The sequence below is a fragment of the Coturnix japonica genome, chromosome 20 (assembly GCF_001577835.2).
Source record: "Coturnix japonica isolate 7356 chromosome 20, Coturnix japonica 2.1, whole genome shotgun sequence".
In the NCBI taxonomy this organism is placed as follows: Eukaryota; Metazoa; Chordata; class Aves; order Galliformes; family Phasianidae; genus Coturnix; species Coturnix japonica.
Genome location: NC_029535.1, coordinates 12,364,174 through 12,381,259, shown reverse-complemented (window position 1 = coordinate 12,381,259; position 17,086 = coordinate 12,364,174). Strand labels below are relative to the sequence as shown.

The 17,086-nt window shown below is 41.8% G+C and overlaps 1 protein-coding gene across 1 annotated transcript; it reads right to left on the bottom strand.

The window, feature by feature from the left end:
* Positions 1 to 9,409: 9,409 nt before the first annotated feature.
* LOC107323247 (spermatogenesis-associated protein 2-like) lies at positions 9,410 to 17,086 on the bottom strand. Its single transcript, XM_015882115.2, has 2 exons — positions 15,113 to 17,086; positions 9,410 to 13,257 (listed from the first exon to the last, which is right to left on the bottom strand). Exons 1-2 carry the CDS (start codon positions 15,428 to 15,430, stop codon positions 12,004 to 12,006), a joined length of 1,572 nt encoding a protein of 523 aa, XP_015737601.1. The 5' UTR covers positions 15,431 to 17,086; the 3' UTR covers positions 9,410 to 12,003.

The window sequence follows — 17,086 nt, the reverse complement described above, 5'->3', positions numbered from 1 at the left end:
CTGAGAACTTGCATGTGCAAGCCAGAATGGGGAGCTGGTAAGGCTGTGCTGCCATGAGGCCGACACTGACCTGTGCAGATCCCTATTTCTGTCCAGTACAGGAGTTTCTCTTGTCAGCAGGAGCTGTACTTGAGTTTAATGTTCCATACACTATTACGCTAAGCATATGGTGCTATGTCACAGTCATGCTGAAATAGCAAACATGATCTAATTTCTATTGTTATTCTGAAACGAGGCACCTGCAAAAGGAGTGAGGTCTTATCAGCACATCAACCGTTTGTGATTTCCACCGAGGTAAAGGGATCCTTACCGTCCTCTGCTGTCAGTCAGCGGTAACACGGTGACATCTGATCGTTTGCCGAGAGTAGTTTTATAAATTAAATGGAAGCAATGAACTTATACAGCTAGAATGAAAGAAATCACTCCGAAGCAAATAAACTGGAGAAAACCTTAGGTCTTTTCATTAAAAGAAACTATCCTGAAACTTAAGAATCTTAGATTTGTCAGAGCTTGGAATGAAGATAAGTTTGTCTTCCCTCAACAAAATATGCGCTAACTTCCATACTTTTGAACCAATAGAAGAAAAATTTGCCATTATTTTAGTGACTGATTTTTATATTTACCAATGCATTTACTTATGCCAGTCCTTTCCAATTTAGGATTTCTTCATTTTCTTGCTTAAGCATGTTGCTTCATCTTTCTGACTCAATTGTCCTGCAGTTACCTTCCTTTGATCTTTTCCTATATTATCAGAACAATAGGAGACTCTGGTCTTCTTTCCACAAGGACCAGCAGCCCCATCCTAACTTACCTTACTAACTTACCTGCAAGTTTGTTCAAGGATATACTTTTCTTCTTTGTTCCTTTGTTCAGTACAGAATGACCAGAAATATCTAGGATACAGATTTTACTAATTACAGACAGTGAAGTTCTGTCAGTCGGGTGGAACCTGCTGCCACGTCCCAAGGCAGCTACATGACCACCCTAAGTGGCAGACTGGCACCACCCTGCTACCAGACCCTGGCCCCTGCACTGACTCACAGCAAGCACCTCCAGCTTTACCGGCTGCTGTGTAATCATTTCATCGTTATTTTTAACTCAGCCACGCCAAGAAACGCTCATTTATTTTAATCTTTAAAGCATCTGCAGGCTGTTTCTACAGCCTAATCTAAAAGATGTCATAAAAAGAGAAGAGAGCAACAGTAATTATCTGCAGCTCAGGAGCTTATCTTTTGGAAAGAACTGATCTTTGAGCTATGCTTCCTAAGTACCCTTAGCTTTTTCTAAACGATTGTGCAGTGTATGTGAGAACAGCCACTGCAGCCTGGGCTTCCACCACTTGACCTGAGTTTAAAGGGCAGAAGTTGCACAGCAGCAATCCCCACCTGTGCAAGATGGTTTACACCAAAGTTATTTCATGGCAGACCTGCATGTGGAATCATAGATTTGAGTGAAACCCATGACCCCAGAACACATCACCACCCTAAAGCTGCCATTATCCCTCTGATTTTGCATAGAATTTCTCAAAATGAGGCATTTCTTTCTTACTGCAGTTCTTTGGGTTTTTAACCAATATGCATTATTTCAGCAGTCGAGCAGTACAGCACTTGCACCAGCAACTCCAATCTCCAGCAGAACGTGGAGCACTGAGACAGAAGCTGTCCCTGGCAAGGACTGGGAGCCCCATTGCTCAGCATCCACAGCCCATCCTACTGCTCGGTGTTCACTGCATGGGCACCAAACTGTGTGAAAGCCCCTGGGGCAGCTCCAGCTCTGCAGCAGCAACAGGCTCCCTCTGACGCACAACACAGCCCAGGTACGCCAAATCCTCCAAACTGGAGGGGCATTTTCCTGCCCATCATTCACCAATGGACCCAAGGCAGGGTCAGCACACCCCAACAACCCACCATAACAACCGGAAGCAATAGTGAGTGCAGGAATCCTGGCCTACTCTGGCAGGCACTGGGGCTGCCCACAGTAGGTGGAGAGCTGTAAGAGCTATCTGGCCTTACCACAGAGCAAGTAGAGCATGTGAAAAATCAGGTGTTCCCTCTCTGATAATGTAGAGATGAGCAGGGGGGCACTGCATTTCCCATCTGCAAAATAACATACAAATAAAATCAGAGTATCCAGTAAATGGGATTTTAAATTAAACATCAATTCCATCTTATTGCTAAACTCAAAGATGCTTTCAGGAAGCTGGACAGTACAACAGCCTCCTTCCCCAGTGCATTTATTGGATTTTGGTGAAGAGACAGAGATACAGCACAGCTCTGAAGCATTCCATCCATTCATGTAACAGTGGCAGCTTTCTCAGTTTTTCTCCACTTTCTCTGTCAAATTTTGTTCATGGCTTCAAATGTTCTCCACATTATGCCGTGATTCATAAAGAACAGTGGGGCATGCTCAGGATTTGTTTAAAGCCTCCTGAGTCATTTTATCTTAGGAAGGAGCAGAACTGGTGAATCTGGGCTTCAGTGGGAGACAGCTGGCTGCAAGAAGGCAGGCAAAGATCTGAAGCTTTAACTGAAGGGAGCAGGTGGAACTGTCAGAATGCTGTAGAATTTGTTAAATATGGAATGAAATCTGAGTGCTCTGAGCAATCCCTGCTTTTAAAACCTATTCACAGTGATCCTCTTCCCCCCCCTTCCTTGTTCTTTCAGTGCCAGTTTGTCAGTCTCTGATGTTTCAGTCTCAACAATTAGACTTTAAGTCTACAGCAATGACTAGAAAAGTTCCCTGGCAACCCAGTTTCTCCCTTTCTCCGGCCACTTTCTAAGAGGTTTGTGAAGAAAACCTGTGCTTTACTTCTCTCCAACACATGCAGGGACAGGGAGAGAACATCCCCCTGACACACGTTCATAACTGCCACGGTGATAAACCTGCTTCAGAGCATTTAATTACACAGCTAGCAAAAATCCAGTCTCCATGTGCTTTCTGAGATGGCTGTCCTGCAGAGCCCACTTCTCCCTTCCTTCTGTGCCAAAGCATTTTAATTGATGCTAAGGCTGAGTTTATTAGAAAACCGCCAAGTAATTGGACTCATGCTATGGATATGGAAAGGAGGAAGGAGAGATTGTCACATATTCACTGATTTCTAAGTTTCTCTTGGGAGTTTCTTGAGAAGCAACTCTTTCGTCCGCCTTAACCAAAAGCACATGGAAAATGGACAGAGCTCCCACAACTTCATTTTATACGTGCACATTAAAAGCCTGAGCCTTTGGGATAAATGCACATCATGCTGGAAGTTAGCTCTATCTGGGCACTGAGTTGCAGCACTTGTCCATACCCATGCTTTCAGAACTGCCTGCAGCTCCAGCCACCCCTGTGTGCATCCCATATATAACGTACTCAGCTGCTGAGTGCTGAACAGGAGTCCTGGGAGCAAAGCTGGGGCAGAGACCAAGCCCAGCAGGAGTGGAGGCTGCTGAGCACCCTGTCACAGAACACCCTGGGTGCTCAGTGCTTCTCAGACAAGAACATTTCCTAGGGGCTGCCTGTCCACACAATGCAGCCCTTTTGGACCAGTCTGCTCAGCCACACAGTCACTGGGCATTCAAAGCTGCTGCTGCTCCATTGCACAGGAACTGATTGTGAAAGCTTTTTTTCCTCTTAATTTAATGAGACTTCAAAATGAGATTAAGTTTTCCAAGTGGCTGCTGCCACGTGTACTTTAAACTTTATTCTGCAACCAGACATTCTTCTTGCTCTCATAGGAAGGACTAAGGCTAAACCTATATTGCAGATATATTGGGCATTTGGGCACGAGAGTGCGCCTAGACTGTCCCACAGACCCCTGCTGTTAGCAGGACACCCCAGCTGTTAGCCTGAAAATTCACACATTGTATTGAACGTGGTTATTGCTCTTCCCTTTTACTTTCCAGCCTTTGACAGTTACTTTTTTTCCAGCCAGTTGCCACAAGCCAGAGCCTTTCTTAGAGAGGAGGAGGAAACCTGATGAGCTTGACAACTCAGCCAACCTCAAGTCTCTTTCAGTAGTAAATGGCAGCAATCCTTCCTGGCATAGTGGAAGCTTAGATTCTGCTCCCTGCCTAGCAAACAAAGCTAGTCACCAATAATAATAATAAATAACAATAAAATAAATTTTTTGTATTTATTTTTAAATCACTGAAGAGCAAAAAGCAGAGCTGAACAATTGCTCAGTATCTGAAGGCCAGATTGCACAGTGGGAAGAAAGACAGCCCTGCACCCCACACACAAAACCACTCCATAAGTTACAGTTTTCCTGTGCCAGGGCTGCCTATCCCCATTGCTTATACACATCTGCTTTCTGCCTACCTCTGTTACCCATGCAGGATGTCTGCATAAAGGGGTGCAACCCCGTGCACACTCCAGAGCTCTCAGCAAGACACATCCCCTGCAGACAAGCACCAGCGCCCGAGGCTGGCGCTGCCCCGCCAGCTCCCATCCCACCCAGGAACCTGCCCTGTGCTGAGGGGCTGGGTGTCCCCGGGGGTCTGTACCCTCCCCACCCTCGAGAAGCGCTGGGGGCCTCGTCCTGCCCGGGGACGCTGCAGCCCGGCGCGCTCCCTCTCTGACTCTCCGCAGGGGCCGCCCCGTTTCCTGCCGCTGGGATCTCGCTCTTGGCAGCTCCGCGACGCGCGGATTCCGCGCCTGCGGTTCAGCACCGGCTACGGCGGACAGCTCCGCTCCTCTCCCACCGCCGCGAGCGGAGCGGAGCCGGGACAGCGGCAGCCGGCACCGCGCATCCTGCCTCGGAACCCCGCTCCCAGATGGATCTCGACCGCTGCTTTCGGAGGGACGGAGAGCGGAGGGACGGAGAGCGCCCCTCGAAGCACCATCCCGCGGCCTCTGCACCCGCCGGCTTTCTCTTCCCTCCCGCGGGATCCCTGCGCTCACCTCCATGGGTTCGGGCTGGTGCTTGCTTACCTCTCCCCGAGGTCCTGCCTGGCAAATACTGCTCTTAAGACACACCTAAGCGACACAAAGGGACACTGTACAGCAGCTAACTAAAGGTGATGAGAAATCCAAGCAAGAGGCAAACATGTAACCAGCGAACTGGCTACTGTTCAGTCCTCCCTCCCAGCCACACATCACAGACATACCCCAAGTATCACCTTCCCTTTTCTTAGCATGCCACATACTCGTGCTCTTCCCAGCCCCACCTCCTCCTCCCACAAGGACTGAAAGCAAGCTGCCAGCTTAACAAAACTCGCTGTAAGGCATTGTTGTCCTTAGCACACCACTTGCCTTATCCACATCTTCACAGTCAACATTAGTATCAGTATCCACTATCAGAAGGATCAGTTACTAAAAACATCAGGGAAGGACACAACATAACAAACCCCCCGTAACAGCTCTGTTTCCCAGCCCTAAGTAGAATGGCTCAGGCACAATAGGCAGCAGCCCCATGCCCACTCTGGAGTGAGTTCCTTTGATTACTTTTTTCTTCTGATGTTCAAAGCCTACTTTGAACACACACAGATTTAGTACCTTAACAAGTTATTTTTGGAAAACACATGACAGATGAATTTCCATTAGAAATGCATCAATTTAAATAGATCTTTGGCCAGACTTTCGAATTGTTCCTAATTAATATTCCTTTTGAAATCTATCAACTCACTTTGTCATTGCCTTGCTTTCTGTGTTGAAATATAAAGCTGTATTGTTTCAAAGGAAGAGTCACTTTTGCATAGAGTCCTTAGATACCACTTCATTATCTGGTTTGATTTTTAAACCAATTTTTTCTGCTCTTCTTTAGAGGATTGTCAGGGAAATAACTTCTCCTTATCTTTCTATTCATACAGCTCTTTGGCTTAGGTGTTCTTTCTTTCCCATGTTTCTTTACTCTATGGCTTCATAGATTTTAATGAGCCTGTGGTCTTATCTGGTACTAATTTTGTACTGCCAGTTCCTATCCTAGCGATAAGCTACAGGCAGGAAGAATAGGATTAAACCAGCATCAAAGCAGCGTTCCCTTCCAAGATGTGTGCAGCTTCATTCTACAGTTCAGTATAAGTTATCTTGCCAAAAGCTTTGGAGCCATGGAAAAGAGGAAATAGGAAGTACAACGAAAAGATGATTCTCAAATCAAGTTCTGGAAACTACCAAAAGATGCCCACACTCTGTCCTGAGACTACAAACTTGGGAAGTTCCAAGCAGCAAAATACAATAATGATGCTCATTTTTATAATTTCTAGCAGGCAGAGCTCCTGATGACAAAGTCCTGAAGATTCTGCACCACTGCAACTACAGCCCAGACCTTCTGGTCCAGACAGCACCATGGTCCCCAGTACCGGTCCTTAGAACCCAGGAAGCCTTGGGAGACACTGTGTGAAATATCTCCTTAAATGAGGTACAAGCAAGCAGTTTCCTTTAGCCTAATGGATGGGTCATCCACAGTGAAGCACTGCCTGCAGCAGAAATCACTGTAGCAGAAAACAGTATTCTCATAACACAAAGCTCCATTTCTGCTACTCCTACCCTTAATTACTGCCCACACTGCACATTCACTGCACAACTTATACATGAATGTTCTCACAGAAGCTGGGCAAGTTGTCTTACACTCCAGAGCCAAACTTGGGTTGTGCTGTGTCCTCCCAGCATGAGAACAGCAGGTATAGGCTTAACTGATCTCAGACTGCTATCAATAACTACTCCACACAGCTCTGCAGCAGAGCAGAGCAAACAGTGCACGCTTCACCTGTTTTCCTTCCTAGCACTGGAATGGTGCCTCTCAGAGAACCTTCCATGATTAAGGTCTGGAGAATAGGATAATTTAATCATAACAAAAACTGTAACATAGGTTATCCTAGAAGGACTTCTGCAGTATGACACACAGTATGGGGAATTAAGCCCCTCTCCCCTACAGCGGAAAAGCAGAGCATATACATCCAGCCTACTGCTTTCTGCCAAGGGAGCTCAAAGCCAGCATGCACCATAGGATCATTACAGATATAAGAACCTCTCTCATCTAAGACCATCTAAAAAGATGATGGAACAGGTTTGCATTTTCAGATTCAGGAACCAAACATAAAGCAGAGCTGGAAACACCATCTTCCTACTGCACGCCTCAGGGCTGGGCCACTTCATCCCAGAGGGTCCAGAGCTACAGGAGGTGGCTCAGAGCAGTACCAAGCTGCTTGGCATGGTTGACCCCAGCAACACAGTGTAAGGAAACAAGCCATGAACAGGTGATGTGGCAGATGGAATCCTTGTCCCCTTCTGCTTCTGCTACTGAATGGAGCCATGCTAGCTGCAGGTAGTAAATTAGCGCAGCTGCCCTTCTGCTTGGCATACCCAAGCTCTGCCAGCATAAAGGGAGCAGGCAGCAGTTGTCACACCAGTTTGTACAATTGCACTGAAGCACATAACAGGGTGCTCCTTAGACTTCCTTGGTGATAGTATTGGTTTTGATTAATGTTAATTTAGTAGGATTCAGGATCTGCACATGCCACCAGCAGGGATCCACAACTGGGATCCACAACTGTCCCTGGTTACAGGTCAGTTGGTCCTACAATTCTACATGCACAGCTAGGTATTACAGTCACCTTTTCTGCCTCCATCACACCATCTCCCCGATCACTCTGCATGTGATGTTACAGCAAGATTGTAGATTCCTGCCTGAACCAAAGGGCCATTACACAGTATAAAATATGCTAAGATATTTTCAGTGCAGACAGCTTTCAGTGCTGCAAGGAACAATCTTGCTTTCTGCACATTAGCACACCAAACATCCTGTCAAACAAAGGAGCTGCTCTAATGCAGCATGTCTGCAGGATTTTAGAGTTACAAGAGCTGCTGCCATATCATACATTTTAACCTTTTGCCTTCCTTCAGGCAGTATGCAAGATCCAATGCACTGTTATGTGCACTGTATTGTGGCTCAGTGCTGAAGGCTGCCCTAATTGCAGAGGGCTATATATAAGTACAAAACCAGAAAGCTACTTTAAGTACTGATTCCCTGCCTCTAAACTTTCAAACAGGCAAGACATATTATAAAAAATACTGTCCAGGAGTATATGATCAACTGTAGTAAAAAGCAAACAAACAAAAAAACCTGCAATGCCCAATTTTGCTTAATTTTATACAAGAAGTCTAAGACATTTCACAGACTATCCCAAGTTGGAAAGAACTCAAAAGAGTCAAAGAAACCAACTCCTGGCTCCACACAGGACCACCCATTTACATGCTTACAAACTTTAGACAAACATGATCATGATGTTCAGATGGAACTGTGGAATATCCTTCACAAACAACAGCCAGGTATATTTACATTCACACAGACAGCAATGACCATGCTAAAAGGCCTAGTTAGCTCCCAATGACCTCAAAGTAGCTTGGAACTGAAGCACCTGCTGCTTTTCCCTCACTCTGGCAGCATTACAATGATCACAGTACTCAGGCTCACCCCCCTTTCTAAGCAAATAAGAGAAAAGGGAATCTCTCCCCGTGACAAGACACTGTAGCACAATTAGCTACACAAACTAAATGCTTGGAATCTAAACTTATTTTTTCTGGACAACAATTTTGAAAAAGCTGCCATCTCTAATTGTCAAGTTTAAGCTACGTGATGATGTATGGAACCTTTAAACTTTGTTCAGAGCAAAAGACACAGCAGACACATATAATGTCTGTCATCAGAAACATCAGACCAGTCAGAACAGTCAGCACTGACTTGTTTAAAATGTGCCAGAAATACATTAGCACAAATGGCACAAAGGTGTAAGACAAGACTTCCTGCAGCAATGCTTCTGTCATCTTGAGCCTGATTTTACTAACATCCCAAATACTTCCAGGAACCTCAACAGATCAGAAGACTGTTCAAATGGAACTTGAGGCCTTTTAAGCATTCACCTGACCTGCTTTAAAACAAAGAAACAAAGGAAAAATGATCTAGTTTGGTACTTGAGAAATTAGCCTGCCCTGGAGCTAGTAGGATGAAAGAGCAGCCAGAAGGCCCACCTCGAGTGCCAAGAAGTACATCAACAATATCACACATCGTTAGTGAGATTTTGCATCAGGAAGCTTTGTCAGAATATCTGCAGATGACATCAAGAGTCAAGGCTAGAAAACAATGTAGGTCAGCTTTACATTGCACATGAAACCTGCTCACTGCCCCACATCAGTTTGACTGCTGCAGACCAACAACGTGTTCTTATGGAACAAACAGGCATGCTGCTAAGACTTGAAAATTAACTTCAAACAAACAAACAAACAAAAACAAAAAAACAAAACAAAACAAACAAAAAACAAACCAACCACCAAACAAACCACTAAGTTCTGCAAGTACTCCATCCAGTCTCAATCAACTGAGGATCATGATACACACACACTTGCACATTTTGCCCCCAGGATTTACCTCTGTGCACCAACTCACTTCTGCATGCAAAACAGCGGTGAAACAGACATCTATATGCACTCAACCTTAAGAAAAGAGTTAAGCCTTTTCTTAAAGGCCTTTTTATTTTTCAATTCCTTTGAACATAAATTAGTTCTTTTTAAAAAAATCAGATGCAAAACACCTGCATTTTCCATTAGCATATATTTTACTGTATTAATCACAGCAACCTCATACAGTAAGATACACAAAAATAGAGCATGGTATCACTTCAATTCAACACAGTTTTGTACTACAGTATTCCATGACATATGTACACAGGACTTTTCTTTTTCAAAGCAAGTATTGTCCCTGCCATGTTCACCGTAAGAATTATGTGGCATCACAGTTTTAGTTATTCACTATGGTCTGAGTAGCCATATGGAAAATGAACTAGCAAACTAAAAGATACACTGTAAAACAGCCATACAGGCATGACACTTCAGAAGATGAACAAAACTAAAGTAATCACTGAAATGAAAACCACCTTTAGACTGTGTTTTAATAGTAAAATTGTTTTTAAATTCCTCATTATGTACACAATGTATCTACATCTGTTATATTTATATACATATATATTAAAAAAAAAACCATATGAGATTTTAAAAACCTTAAAATCATTCACCTAAGCAACGTTTATCCCAACCTTCTCGGTCAGAAAGGCAATACCTGCCTATAACATAATATTCAGTTGCAGTTGCTTGACTCAGAAATTTCCCTGATTACTAAACACGTATCATTCACTTTGTCTCTTAGTGCAAACTGTACAGTAATTTCCTGTTCTCAGCCCTCTGCAAGACTCAGATTTCACCTTATTTCCATAATACTTCTGAGACCCATTTATGGCTACAATTATTTCAGCTACTTTACACTATTAGCCTATATGCCTTCCCCTGCTACTACCCTCAAGCCCTCTACCCACTCCCCCAAAAATTAAGGAAAACAATCATTCATGCACATCTCTGTCACACAGGGATCAACAAACATTTACATTTCAAAGCCTAGACTCTAACAGTGTTTATAAAAACCCTAAGTGAATAATTTTAGTGCAAAGTGGACTAGGTAGTTTACAATTCAGCTAAAGGTTTGTTTGTTTGTTTTTTTATTAAACAGATATTTTAAAGATGTTCAACTTTGCACATAAGATTGGTTTGCCTGATATTTTGTTCCGACAAGCTAGTTTGAATATAGGAAGTTAGGAGAATTCTTGTGGATTCTCCTTTATGCAACAAGAAACAGAAAACCTCTAAAGCCTACTAATAACTGGGTGCTATTTGGGGGCAAAACTGTACAGAGTCTAGCACAAGAGTTCCTATGTGCAACAGTAACACAAATATCATTACTGGATTCACATCCGTAATTGTTAGGTTTATTTTAATAGTAAACACAGGATACACAAATGAGCTCCGATTTCTCATCAGGTCAGCACTTTACCCGCTAACTACACTACAGACTCTGCAGTGAATTTGGACGCAAGCATAAGATTTATACTTACAGTTCCCATAACCACAAGGGAAAAGCGTGCACTGAGAACCAAAATCTTGCAGTTTTTAGACAAGACTCCACCTAGTTTAGTGGTAGCCTTAGCAGAATAAAAGAGAAAAGCTGGATTAGAAAAAAACGATCAGAGCAAATAATGTCAGTCTGCCACAGCAACTACAACAAGCTAAGAAATACAGTACAATCAGAAACAAAAAGTCACCTGAACAAATAACCCAGAGAGACTTAGTAGTTATAATGATTTTACCACCTTTAAGAACTCAACATATTAAATATTTATTAAAAATAAACTGTTTCCAAATTACCTGTTTACAGTACAAAGAACAGTACTTAATATATGTGCAACAGAAAGTAAAGAAAATCTGTACTCCTCAAGAAAGACAACACTAGCCAAAATTTAAGTGACATGAATACAAGTTCACCTTTTAAAATACCATTCAGTAAAAAAAACTAAACAAAACCAAACCAAAAACAAAAACAACAAAAAACAAAACAAAACAGCAGGATGATCTTGGCAACACTAGAACATAAAGCACATATTGTTCAGATTCGGATTATATAAGTTTGCAATAAACAACTGGGACATAAGGAGAGAAGGAAGCAATGAAGATGAAAAGAGATGCTATGGTGTTTGCATTTTGGAGATCAAGAAATGCAGACACGCTTTGAATAATAGTCCTTGTTGGCAAAACAAGCTATTCACGTATTTCTTGCACATTTGAGAGTCATACTTTACAAAAAAATGGCAGTAGTTTCTACACCCACCGAAAATGTGAATCTTAATTCTCAGAGCCTCACGTGGCTTCACTTAGGCAAAGAGATGACTAAAATGGTGTGAAACATGTGATGTAACTCTTCTATAATGCAACAGCTGCCAAGATATTATATTTTAAAAAGTGCTCTTCTCCCTCATTTACATTGAGAATTAATGATGATTTAGCAGTTACCTAAATAATAGCAGCATGAAATCATATCTGCAGCATTTGTTAAGCTACAAAAATCAAGAACTGGCACCTGATTACTGAACCATGGTTCCAAATATTTGGGCATATCAATTTTGTAAGAGGTCAGTGTTTTTCTTGTCATCAGTGGAGTCAGAACATTAAATAGCCCTTTCCTTTCCCCTCCAAAACAGACCAAGTCTACCTATAAACAACATGGGACAGTTGAGTTGATTTATAGTTTAACTGATTGTTAGGCATGAATCTGTGAAGCTCGCTTTTCCTACAGCAGGGATCATAATAATAAGCATTGAGGCAAGTGTCACATGAGACTTTTGAACAAAACATGCATGTGTTTGCAGCTCCAGATCGGTTACAAAAGCCGCAGCGTGAGGTGCTCACAGGTTTGGATTTTGAACTGAATTGAGAAGCTCTCTCTTGACTTTGAGTCTGTGATGTGTACTGAGGTTTCTCTCTTAAAGCAGAGGCAGGAGACAAGCCGTCATTTGGAAGTGGTTTGATGGAATAGGTGCTCTGTTTCACTACTGGGTAGTCCTGCCTGGAGTTGAACAGATTGTCACACTTTTGGCAAACCGAAGCCCCACAAGGAACACCACAGTTTTGGCACTTGAGGGGAGCTGTCTCTTTGGCTAGATGGGTGCGCTTGTGGTAAACAGGGTTGGCATCATTTTTTAACAGCCACACATCAGGCTTAATAGATTCCTGTCTTTTAAAATTTAACATACTTCTGGAATCAGGATCAGTATATAAATCTAAGTCCTCTTGAGCAGAAAAATAGGAGCTGTAAGGGACATTTGTTCTTAACATGCCATTATGGTGAGATGAAGTTGGCAAGAATTCTCCTGAACATGCATGTGGCGAGCTTGACATTGTCAGAAGAGAGGGCGATGGACGAATAATTTCATCTTTGATGTCATCTTCTGCATCAACTAAAACTGGTTCTTTCCTGAGACTCAATGAGCTCATCAGTGGTGGTTTCTTATTTTCCCAATAATTATCATATGTGTCTACTGATTTAGAAGGCTTGCTCACTTTTGGCTTGAAATAATCCTTAGAGGCCCGTTCACTTGCTGATTTCTGAAGTACCATGCGTGCCAGGGAAGTATTTAAGTTTTCTTTGCATTCTGCCCGCCGTTTCATAGCTTCTGAGCAGCCTCTAGTATCCTCATTGCTATTTTTTCGTTCATTTATGACATCAATTTCCAAATAGCCTTTATCTTTCACTTGCAAATGAATTTCAAGAAGCTGCTCACATTCCACTTTGGCCAAAAAGAGTTCAAATGAAACCATTTTCACTTGAATAGCATCAATCTGCTCTTTGAGCTTATACATTGTTCCCACTTCTTGGACATAGCCCATGTAGTTCAAAATCTGCCTTACATCATCTTCAGTGAGGGCAGACTTTACATAATACACAAAGGCTCCCGTGTAGGTCTAAGGAGGTGGGGGAATAAAAGGAAAACTAGGTTACAAATTCAGCGGTTGACTAGATGTTCAGAAAATTCAGTGACATGTACTACAATATTAAATAGAATAATTACAGAGAAGACATGCAACTCCCATGGCAAGATGAACTCCATTTCTGTAGCCCTCCTGTTTCAGCAGATGGAAGTTCTGCTTGAAGCAAGTTCCGAGTAGGAGAATTTTCATTCTAGTTGAAGTTCTGATTAGCATGGTATCCTTCTCGTTGAGTTAAATCACTAACATGCATAATATTAACTTTTATATGCACCAGACACGTTGTGTTTGTAAGCCTAATGCTAAAGCAAAAAAGGCAGAGATTTCACATATTTCCCCTGGACAAGCAGCAGTGGAATATAACAGGAAGATGGTATTACTGCAGGAGTATCGAAGTCCTCTTCAATGCACATTTAACTACACTCAGGGGCACATTTATTTATTTATTTATTTGTGTGTGTGTGTGTGTGTGTGTGTGTGTGTGTGTGTGGATCAGAGCGTTTACAATTAGTACACAACTCCAATGCCTGTTTTCTTTAATCTAGTATTAGGTCAAGAACTTCCAATAACAAAGCCCCGAAACAATTATGATTTTGTTTAAGTCACAGCTCCCTTGACATCTGGCACACCTTAAGCATACTCCTAACACACTTCAAATTGCTTCTGACTGCAGGGAGGAATACCTTGGCCATTATATATTTGTCCAGAGCAAGTACTGGATCCACAGTGCACAACCAAAGCCAATATTAGCAGTGCTTTGAGAGATATCCTGGATGGATCAGCAAGCATTCCAAAGGCCAGAACTTGAGTGTAGTAACACAGATGCACTGAGATCTAGTATAAAGTATCTGTCTTCTCATAGTAGAAAGACTCTCAAACATCCCCGCCTGTAGCAGGGAGGTTGGAACTTTAGATATTCAAATGGTTTCTTTTAACCCAAACCACCCAATGATTTTATGAAATGAACCATCCACATTCAGAATCTCTGCTAAATTGCAAAATACTGTCATCTAAGAATAACAAAAATATCCATCCATAGCACACACAACCTGCAACTGACTTTAGACATACACCAGAAATGTTGTTTCTACCCAATTTTTAAGCCTCAGAAATGTTCAAGTCACCCGCAGCACTGATTGTTGAAATGCTGCAGCACCTTTGAATAGGAAAACAGTGGTAACAAAATATGAAATAGAAAACTGGCAGCGGACATCTCATTATCAGACTTGCGGTACTCAAGTCAAGCAACACACAAGTTTATACTTTTCATTGTGAGGTCATAGCATAGATGAATAATTTGAAAGTGCATTAGAACCAAAATTTAACGTTTTGAAATTACAAACAATTAAAATACATTCAAGAAGCAACTACTTCAGTGAATCCTTCAACATTATCACATAACTTATGGGATCCTCAGCAGAGCACCTACTTAAAACCACACATTGATCATTAGTCCTTGTGCTACAGTAACTGTGGATGTAAAATAAAAAGCTATGAACTTAAACACAACTTAATCGCTCACTCAAGTTAAAGCAACTCCAAGTAGAAATCAAGTATATTAGGAGAAAAGGCAAACAAAAACCTTAAATAAGCTCTTCTTCTATTTTATGGTTACTTTAAAAACACATACAGTACTTGTACTTCTCTTGGGTAGTCTCACCACCACACACTTCATGTTCTTCGCCTCTTATGGCTTCTATTTACCAGCTATAAACAGTCACATTATACATCATTCTAACAGGAAAAAAAGTTGTCATAAGCTAAATACATGACCTGTTTAAACAAAGAAAAAATAAAATAAAATTTCTGTCTTCACATATAAATATCTTACCTTAATATGTTTGAACTCCTTTTTCCAGGGATAAAGAAAAAGATTAATTCCAAGAGTCTCAAGCACACTGAATGCATTATGCAGAGAATGTAAACTTGAGGATTTCAGAGATCTCAGTGAGTTTTCAGCCATCTCATAAAATTTTATCAACCGGAATCTATAAAAGGGATCAATTTTGGGAAGGCAAAATAAGGCTGATGCTGCCACTCGCAAATATTCATCATTAATCGGAGGCTGCTTGCTGTCAGAGACGCTCAGTTTGCATTCATGGAACTGTACATACTTTCTAAATAAATCGTCTTTATACTTTGTATCCATTGAAATCAGTTTTTGTCTCAGGCTTGGGAAGCTACTTGGTCTCTTTCATGGTTATTGGGCAGTAGGTCGATTATTGGATATTAAGAATCTTCAGTAACGGCAACTCTTCTGGAATAAAAATTAAAAACAAAGTCAAGTCATCAGAGTTGCGTAAAACCCAGATGTTCACAGCATCTATTTACTTCACAGGATTCTATAAAACGGCTCACAGAAAAGTAGCTCCCAAAACAACCTCTCAGCTTCTCTAGGTTTCTGAAAAAGCACAGGCGTCTACAGAAGTGCTAGTGTCCCGCTTTCCCATGTTACTCTCTTTGTTTTCAATTTATCTGAATATAACAGACCACAACAAACCTAAATCAAGCAAGGCACTAGGAGTTTGATAAATAAAGTCCACAAAGGCTGGCATCCAGATTGAGGATTCCTTGAGCTAGGGAACCATGGCCAAAGTAACTTGTAGCAGACTGAATGGGAAAGCATGAACTCTCATGGTCTTGTTTTATTTTACTGTTTCAGTTCAAACAACTTACACAAACATGACTTTAATCAGATATTGTCATTTATTTTGCACGTACTAATAAGCATTCCCACCATCCCCATATTACACAGAAATAGCTGGTGTCAAAACAAGCCTCTCCGTGTTCATTCCCCAAAGCCATGTAACAAGGAGTCCAGCAGAGTATCTTGACAACCTGAAGAACTTGTGATTAAAAAGCAGACTGGCTTTTTTTGTTTGTTTGTTTGTTTTAAAGAGTGCAACCTACAACTTCTCAACTGTGAACCAAATTGGAGAGGGGGATCAAGCAAAAGACAAAGCATTGGTTAAGCTGCAGAGACACTGAAGCAACACTTCAGAAAACACTTTCCACTCAGTATTAATTTCAACTGCTAGAATATTGATCAATAACACCACATGCTCCTGCTAAAATGCAAATCACCAATAAGGTCAAATTAATTCCATGAATGCAGCCATTATACAGATTCGCAGAGAAAAAAGAAAAAAAAAAACAAACAATAATAAAAAGACTCATGCCTCAGGAGGCCAAGAAAAACAAGCAAGCTAACAACTAATGTTACTTGAGGAAAGAATGTGCTTAATGACCATGGCATGGGAAAGGATCAATAGCTGTTTTAACTTCTGCTTAAAGGCACACAGCTTACTGTTTCCCCAGTCAGAGTTTGCACTAATGTCAAAAGAAGCCACGAATCACAGTGTTGAATTCTGAATTTGCATCTTAGTGTAAGGGACAGAAGAAAAAACATAATCCAGCCGGCTCCCAAAGAGTTCGCTTTACCCTCAAGGTGGGCAAGATGAAGTTCATACACAAAACTAACTTAATTGCTGTTACTTAGCAAGAAGAGCTTTGCAAATGAGAAAGATCTTAGTCTGGCACATTAGTAACACACCCTTAGGAGAAATGATGGCTTAATTAGGTAAGAAGTTGGATCAAGTATTAATGTTCTTCCATGTCCAACACTAATAACTGCTTAAAAAAGAGCCCCATTACACTGGAGCTGTGAAAGCTCAGGATTAAAAAAAGCGCCTATGGGAAAGGATTTCAGCAAGAGCCTATGAACTGTGGCATGTACAACCACCACCAGCCCCAGCTCTGACTTCATGTTTATACATAGCACTGCCCGCCACCGCCACCGCCACGG